General features: G+C 38.8%; 1 protein-coding gene across 1 annotated transcript; it reads right to left on the reverse strand.

The window, feature by feature from the left end:
- Window positions 1-307: 307 nt before the first annotated feature.
- LOC145057213 (uncharacterized) lies at window positions 308-2,084 on the reverse strand. Its single transcript, XM_079004993.1, has one exon. The coding sequence runs from the start codon at window positions 1,644-1,646 to the stop codon at window positions 528-530; it is 1,119 nt and encodes a 372-aa protein (XP_078861119.1). The 5' UTR covers window positions 1,647-2,084; the 3' UTR covers window positions 308-527.
- Between the last annotated feature and the right edge of the window lie 6,846 nt (window positions 2,085-8,930).

Below are 8,930 nucleotides of genomic sequence, written 5' to 3' on the forward strand. Positions count from 1 at the left end.
TACATTTTCCCAAACCAAAAGTGTATCGTCACCCCTAGTATTATACATTGTCATTTTCTATTATTATAGTTAAAGTGTTTGTTTTCCAAATCATGCAAACTCAATTTTGCATATCTTATTCTTTGTAAACTATCAAACTATTAAAGTAAAAACTTTTACATTTCTGGCAAATTTTAAAAAGCTTTGTGGTTCAACATTTACAAATAGAATTTCAAACTAAAAATAAATAATTATCAAGCCAGTAAAAAAAAAAAAAAAAAAAAAAAAAGAGTACCAAAACTTGTTTGTGTGCCACTACATCGGCAGGTTTAAAAGCATCAACAAACCATCGTTAAAACAGGACCACCGGCGGCCAATTTCAGTTACCTCCGGCTGATGAGTTCACAGATCAACGGAGACTTTAAACAGAAATGATAAAACTCACAAATTGTTTCCATAACTTTATACACATCTAAAATACCTTTAAACTGAAAAGGACATTAATTAAACCTTATGAATTCTCTGATCATATCACAACTGAACTGAACCTACAAATGTGCCATTGTTGTTGGCTGCTGCTTCCTAGACTCGATCACTCCTTTCACAAACGCATCCACGATCTGTTTCTGCGACTCCAATATCAACTCATTACGTTTCATCTCACTCTCCATTCTCATCTTCTCCATCTCCCTCGCCATATCGATCTTCATCTTCTCCATCTTCAAAAACCCATCTCCCAATAACTTAATCGACGACACCACCTCCGATAATCCACCCTTATTCTTCTTTCCCTTGTTCGATTCCTTCCCATTTGCGTTTTGAGATCTTCCTCTAAACATATTTGTATTCCTCGGGACTTTTACCCACATTCCGCCGTTATTAGCATCCTCATCGTCATGGACGACGACCTTGCTGAATTTCCTTGGCCTGAGACCCGATCGTCCGGATTCTGGTTGAGGGGTGATCGGTGGTTTGTTCCTAGTTCCTCCTCCAATTGCAGAATTTTTGTGGTTTTTTGCTTCTCGAATTGGGGTTTCTACAAGGAATTTGTGACCCTTGTATATGGTTTCTTCAATTGGGGTTTCTACTAGACCTCCATCTTCATCTTCGTCTTCTTGATTAGACACATTATTTGGATATAAAGAGTAACGATTTGAAACTTTAGGACCAAAATTTGGGCTTGATTTCATGTTATGTTTGGTGGAACTGGTGGCTAATGTTACCAGATTCTGAACTGCGGAAGGCTTGAATCGAAGTCCACGACCCGGATTCAAACTCTTAGGGTTGTGGATTTCTGAATCGATTTGGAGATTAACAGGTTCGGTGTCATACCCGTTTTCCATAGCTTCCATGGCTTCGAAGTAGAACCAGGAAGAGAAGAATCGCTCGCCGGAGAAGGCGGAAGCACGCTGCTTCTCGGCCCGGTGGCGTTGACGGAGCTTCTCCATCTTGTGGCGGCACTGAGCGGAAGTCTTCGGCGGGGTGACGTCCGGGCAGCTGGTTGTCACTTTCTCAGCCACCGCGTCCCAATCTGGTGTTCGAAGGAACGCGCGGTGGAGCGCGTACCATCGCTCACGGTATGCTTCAATCAGAACCAGTGCCTCGTCGCGCGTCCAGCACGGCGGTGGAAATTTCCGTACAGGTTTCTCTCCGGCGGTGGCAGACATGTCGGTGATCTTCTTCGAGGAGCGTACGTTAGTCAATCACAAGCGTACGTTAGCAACCTAACCAGTAGTGGTGGTCGGCGATTTTATCTTTTTAGAGAACGACATCGAGCGGAAAGTTGTGGGTATTTGCGGTGGTGGGAAGCGGGCTTCCGGTGGCGGCGGAGGAAGTTTAAGAGTAGATCTTTTTGTGGGTGTGCGGAATGTGGGAGTAGTAAATAAATGGGTGGGGGTAACGGTGGATAGGTGGACGGTGGGTGATAATGACGATGGGTTTGAGGTTGAGTGGGTGAAGCTAGAATGCGCCGATCGGTGACGTGCAACCCCACTAGTATAAGTAATTGTCTACCGCCCCACCATAAACCCATAAGCTCACTCGATCAGGCGCGTGAGGGATACATTGATACGTGCGCGTAAAGTGGGCGGGTTAGGGTCAAAGTGTTGTATCCAATTGGTGTAGGCAGGTGTGTGTTGAAATTTGATTTTTTTTTTTCAAAAACCAATACCAATGGTTCTTGACTTATTGTAACACATTTTTGGATACTTACATTATTGGAAAGACACGTGATTACATGATGAAATTTTAATGTTATGTTAAGGTTTATAGTTCAAGATCAGTCATGAGTCGGTCGCTGTGCCTTGTACACCATCTTGTGGTATAGTGTCATATGCGGTACTGATCTCCAAACAAAAATGTGGTATATGTTTTGTATGTTACATCTTTACCGCACGATAGAAAAAGTCACATACTTCAAATATAGTATTTTGTGCATAAAAATATGTATTATGGTGGGTGTGGTACAATATGGTATGACATCTATCAGTTTTGTGGGGTGAGACAAAAGATAATATGACAATAGAAAAATGTGATGAGTATGATATGACACCCACCAGAGTGAAAGACATTTCATTTTATATGAATAGGATAACAGAAGAAACTAATTAAGTATGATGGAAAAACTAGATGATGATATACATTAAAGAGATTTATACCAATGTGTGAGAACGAAGAAATTTAAGATATTTTGTATAGTTGGATAGACTTAAAATAAGTATTGTTCACTAAAATGGTGTATATGTACTTTAAAGATCCAAAAACTTTGTGTGCATTACTTAATAACACAAATAAGGGTGATGATTCGAAGAATCATGGGGTTTAGATGAAAATATGAGGCTATGAAACTTGAGATCATAAAAATATCAATTTAGGATATCTCATGGAGATAATGATTGTACATTTTGATAAGGGTAGCAATTGATAACATGACACGACAAAAATAAACAACATGAAACGAAATTTGGACGAAACTGAAATTCGAATTTGTGTTGATGCCATGTTCGTGTCAAGTGTGTCGCGTTCGTGTTCAAAATCACAAAATTCACATGATTTATCATTTGTCTATCGTGTTTTTCGTGTTTGTCGTGTTATGTATGATTAAGTATTAGGATGCGTTTAAGAGCAAGGAGATAGGGTTCATGCAGATCATGCATAAAATAAGCAAATATGTTAAACAACATTGGCAATATTAGGACGAGTGAACTTGAGATCTTTGAAAGCACCGACAAGGCTTTGATAGAGAGTAGGATCAAAGATAGGAGTACCATCGGGAGATAGTTTAGACTTAGTGTCCAAAGGAGTACAACATGGATTGCAGAAGGACATCTCAGCACAAGAGAGAATTTCCTTGGCAAAGGAAGTTTGAGATAAAAAGAGGCATGTGGCGGTCTAAGAGACAACAATCCCAATAAAAAAGGAAAGAGGGCCCAAGTCGGAAATGGGAAATTTAGATGATCAACGATAAATGATGCAAGTGATAAGAGCGAAAGAAGAGGAAGTGATGATGACATCATCAACATATAGGAGAAGGAAGATGTGGTCGGATTCAGAGTGATAAGTGAACAGAGAACAGTCAGAGTGATTACTTGTAAAACCAAGAGAGGTGATGAATACAACAAACTGTTGGTGTCATGCTCTCGGTGCCTGCTTAAGGCCATGGAGAGCCTTACGAAGACGAAAAACATGATGAAGAAAAGTAGGTTGAACATAGTTGGGAGTTTGTTTCATGTAAACTTCCCCAGATAAGTCACTATGAAGGAACACATTTCTTAAATCTAATTGATGTACGGACCAATTTTTAGATATCACGATGCTAAGAAAAGTACGAATTGTGGCAGGTTTGACAACATGACTGAAGGTGTTATTAGGATCAAGATTAGGGAGTTAAGAAAAGCCTGGAGAAACAAGACATCCTTTATAGTGATCAACGTTGCTTTTTTTTCAAACTTGTGATGGTATAACCATCGATAACAAATAATATTGGCATATGGAGGAGGATGCACAAGATCCAAGTGTGATTAGACGTGAGAGCATACATTTCAGAGTCCATAGTAGATTTACAATGGGGATCATAGAGAGCTTGGACAATAGACTGAGGAATAGTAGAGATGTCAGAAGTGGTAGATAAATTGAAGATATATCGAGGCTTGAGAGACCCAATACGAGAACGAATGACATTATGATGAGTCGGTGGTTGAGGAAGAGGGGGAGGAGTAAGGGTCCAAGTAGGAGTGGTAGGGGTGGCAAAACTACCACTAAGAGGAATGGGAGTACTTATAGAAGGAGTGAGAGGGGAGATATGTAGTTGTAACAGTAGGAAGGGGAGGAACATCATCAAAATAGAAAGGGTCATAATCAGAGGCAGATGGGGTCATGGAAATCTGAGAAGGGGAAGCGATCTTCATCAAATATGACATGACATGAGATAATGACACGTTGAGTGATGAGGTCAAGACATCGATAGCCATGATGACCAAAAGAGGGTCCTAAATATACACAAGTAGAAGATCGAGGAGAGAGTTTATGAAGAGAGGTAGAGGATAGATTCAAATAGCAGAGGCGGCCAAAAACATAGAGATGGTCATATGAAGGGAATGACCCAAAAAAGCTCAAAGGGTGTTTGTAAAGAAAGGGAGTGGTATGAAGAAGGTTAAGGTATGAACCGTGGTGAGAAGAGCTTTAACTGAACCGTGGTGAGAAGAGCTTTAACCCATAACTTGGAAGGAAAGGGAGCTCGAAACAAGAAAGTGCAAATAATGTTGTTAAGTGTTCAAATTGCTCATTAAGCCTTTAGCCTTGCCTTTTTGTTGAGTCGTGTATGGGCAAAAAAAACCTAATTTTAATACCTTTAGAGGCAAAGAAAGAAGCTAAGGCTTGATTAGTAAACTTGTAACCATTGTCACGTTGAAAAAATTTAATGTCTATCTGGAATTGTGTTTAACATAAGTATGAAATTTAGAGAAAATATCAAACACATCGAATTTAGCACGAAGCAGAAACACCCATAAAAAATGAGTAAAATCATCCAAAAAAGAATATAGTACCTCAAACCACTCATACTAGTGATAAGATATGTCCATAAATCAGAATGAACCAATTCAAACATAGTTTATGTTTTGGTTTTAGAAGACGAAAAAGCTAAACGACAATGCTTCCCAAGCTAACAAGCATGACACATGGGAATTTTATTTGTAGAACTGGAAATAGACCTATAAGAATATCAAACAATCCAAAATAGAAGAACTAGGATGTCCAAGAGGGCGATGACAGGTAGGAAGAGAGACCACAAAACATATATTAGTATATAATGATGGTGTAACATCCATCACTTGAGGTATTATTTATTGTAAAATACTTATTATTTATTGTTGGATTATGAATTGGATAAGTGGACTATTGAGTTGGACTTTAGCAAAGTGGGCCGATAATTTGGGCTACCCGAAAACGTACGTTGGGCGTAAGCTTGGCGTACACAGGGCGTAGTGCAACATTGGATGCGGGCACAGGGGGCGTACTCAGGCAGTCTCCAAACCCTAATTTTTAGGGTTTAAGCCATATAAATACAACATTATGACTCAAACCCTAGCCTCCTTACCAGCCTCTCAACCTCAGAAACCCTAGATAGCTTCTCATCCTTCATCCTTGTGTGTTTTTGGGCCTCAGATTGGGCCAATCTATGGACTTATTAGCTATTGGGCCTTACTGGGCCATCAGAAGTCAGTTAATGGGCCAAGGACATGTTTGGGCTTAAGGGAAGGCCCATTTGAGGAGTCAGGCCCAATTTAGAAAATTGGGCCATTAGTTGGTCTTTAGTGGGCCATTAGTGGGCTTGGAAAGATTAGCTGGAATTGGGCCTAGGTTATGGTCCAAATTAGACCAAGGGGTAAAATGGTCATTTTAACCTAAGAAGGATTATGGGATTTTAACTAAGTGCTGTTGTAACAATGATAGTCGGGGAGTCGTTGGAGCAGTCGATAGAAATTCCCTACCGAGAGATTTCGCAGTCAGCTTTGCGAGGTGAGTTTCCTCCTGATTTGAACGGGTCGAAGGCACCAAGGTCGGCCCGTATATGTTTATATTAGTAGCTGAGTGTGGGCAAGACCCATATCTCATAAATAGTCGAGTGTGGGCGAGGCCCGTATCTCCTACCATTATTTGAGTATGGATATAGGATTGATTAATAGATTTGATTATACTTGTTGTATGTGTGATACTGGTATGTATGCTTAGTAGCTGAGTGTGGGCGGGGTTTGTATCTCATAGTTAGCCGAGTGTAGGCGGGGCGCGTATCTCGTAGTTAGCTGAGTGTGGGCGGGGCTCGTATCTCATAGTCAGCGGTGTGTGGGAGGGGCCAGTATCTCCTAGTAGCAGAGTGTGGGCTGGCCCCGTATCTCATAGTTAGCCGAGTGTGGGCAGGGCCCATATCTCCTAGTAGCATGATTATGTGTATGGTATGTGGTAGTTTGGGGAGACTCACTAAGTTTTGTGCTTACAGTTATAAGTTTTGGTTTCAGGTACTTCCGGTAGCAAAGGGAAGAGCTTGTGATGATTGCAGTGCACATACCATTTGTTTAGCCTGGGATGTTTATACTCTGATATATATATATATATATATATATATATATATATATATATATATATATATATATATATATATATATAGGCTTAGGTTATTCTATTCAAAGTAATTATTGTGTTATTGTATGCATAAATGTGGGCCAATCAAATTTACTTATTTTAAGAAAGTGATTAATATATATTATTGAATTAAATATAATTAAAAATATCATCTTAATTAATTGCAAGGGTAATTTAGTCAATTAATATAGATTTAATAAAGGAAAATTGCATTTTTTAAGGGATCATAAATTCTATTAATTTTAAAAATCCGATTTTACGAATTATAATTCTTTTAATTCGGACATTCTGACAGAATATGATTATGAATATATTAAAAAATAAAAATATTCTTAAACCATAAATAATAAAAATATTTTTGAACCTATTCCTTGATCATGACTTTAAAAACTTCTTGTAGAATAACAAATTCTTGAACAATCAATTGAAGAATAAAAACAAAAAATACATTATTTCTTATAGAATATGGGTAACAATTGTTAAGAATTACATTTATTATTAAAAAATAAAACTAAAAAAACTTTCAAAACGGGAAAGAAAACATCAAAATCTAACAACGACACTAATACATTCTAAAAGAATAATGTTGCTTAAAATCACTTTCAATGTTGTGGTCCGTTCTTCAAGCATCAACTTCTGTGATTCCAACAGAATTGGAATTCGTGATTCAATTCCAACAGAATTGGAATCCGTGATTCCATTCCAATAGAATTGATGGGCTATACGACTTGAGTTAGTTGTTCGACTTGGTCCACATCATATATTTAGGATATTATCGACATGAAAGCTCCATGAAAATGATAAGGCACTCAATATGGCAAGGTAATAATTGCAATTGCCTCACTGGTAAACTTTTATGCATCTACTAGGATAACCTGTGAAATTAAGCCAATTTGTGTCCAATTGATATCCAAGAACCATTAGTCCAATCTGCTTCACAAGATTATCTATACATGTAATAAGAGCTTGATATAAACTTACCCGAGATATATTCAAATGTTCATCAAGTACAAACGAGATCACCCGGCCATCATCTTGTTCAAGACCATCTGGCTTCGGCACAAACACAACACTTGAACAGAATGTGTTTTCTAGGAACCTATTGAACATAAGCTACTGAATCAAACAATTCTACATGAAAGGTTTTGTTAATACCAAATTTATCGAAGGTCAATTTCAGGCAGATTTAGGTTTAGGGACGATCATGAGGAAAATTTGATCAACACCATGAAGATGATAAAGATATGAAACAATCTCAGGAAAACCCTAGCTTGAACAAATAAGAAGGAAAGCATGATTGAGAAAGCGTGTATGAATACCTTTGAGCAACGAGAGAGAGTGCGCGATCGGACAATTTGGATCAGACTATTTGGTTCGGAGCCTTTGTTTGAGGGATGCGGGCACACTCTCGGGTGTGTCTGAACTCAAACTAAGGACTTGGTATAAAAATTTTCAAAAGAAAACTATTTTTTATATAAAAAGGATTTGAAAAGAGAAAAGGGTGTGGTGCATGCAATCAGCCGAGCTCAAGTAAGTACTCCCAAATTACCCATACAAGTTTATGTTATGATATGCATATGAGAACTGCATGCTAGATTAGGGCTAAGGATCTAGGAATGATGCCTTATATGCCTGTTATATGTGTATGAGCTTATGAACTGCATGCTAGTATTGATTAGTCAGTAATATGATGGCCTGATTAGGATATGCTTGATTATGTTTACTCAATGCTCGAATGCTGCTTGCTTTGTGATTTTAGGAGTTCTAGTTATCTTTAACTAACTAGTAAACGAATATGTTAAGTTACATATTACAAGGAATAAATAATTTCAGAAGGTTAGGTTTAGCTCTATTTCGCAGCTCTTGTTTGAGTCCAACCATTGTAGGGTAGGACCTCTCATTCGAAGAATTATCTAGTCTTGGTGTATTCCAAGACCGAGAGTAGCACGAGGAGCACCTCAGGGAGTTATTGGGAGTTCTAAGACGAGAACGGCTATATGCCAAGTTCTCGAAGTGTGAGTTTTGGTTACGAGAGGTCTAGTTCCTCGGACATCTCGTTAACCAGGAGGGGAGTTTGGTTGACCCAGCCAAAATTGAGGCAGTCATGCAGTGGGAGGTGCCGAGATCTCCTTTAGATATCAGGAGTTTTCTGGGATTGGCAGGGGTACTACCGAAGATTCATACGGGATTTATCTAAGATTGCAGTACCTCTTACTCGTCTGACGAGGAAGGGGATGGATTTCTGGTAGGGCCCTAAGCAATAGAGGGCATTCAAGACCCTCTAACAACGTTTTTGTGAGGCTCCCGTTTTG

Source organism: Lactuca serriola, chromosome 6 (genome assembly GCF_051521515.1).
Source record: "Lactuca serriola cultivar US96UC23 chromosome 6, Lser_US96UC23_V15, whole genome shotgun sequence".
NCBI lineage: Eukaryota > Viridiplantae > Streptophyta > Magnoliopsida > Asterales > Asteraceae > Lactuca > Lactuca serriola.

What these genes read in the sequence shown, in the direction of transcription:
- LOC145057213 (XM_079004993.1), bottom strand. Translation starts at nt 1,646, where the DNA reads ATGTCTGCCACCGCCGGAGAGAAACCTGTACGGAAATTTCCACCGCCG.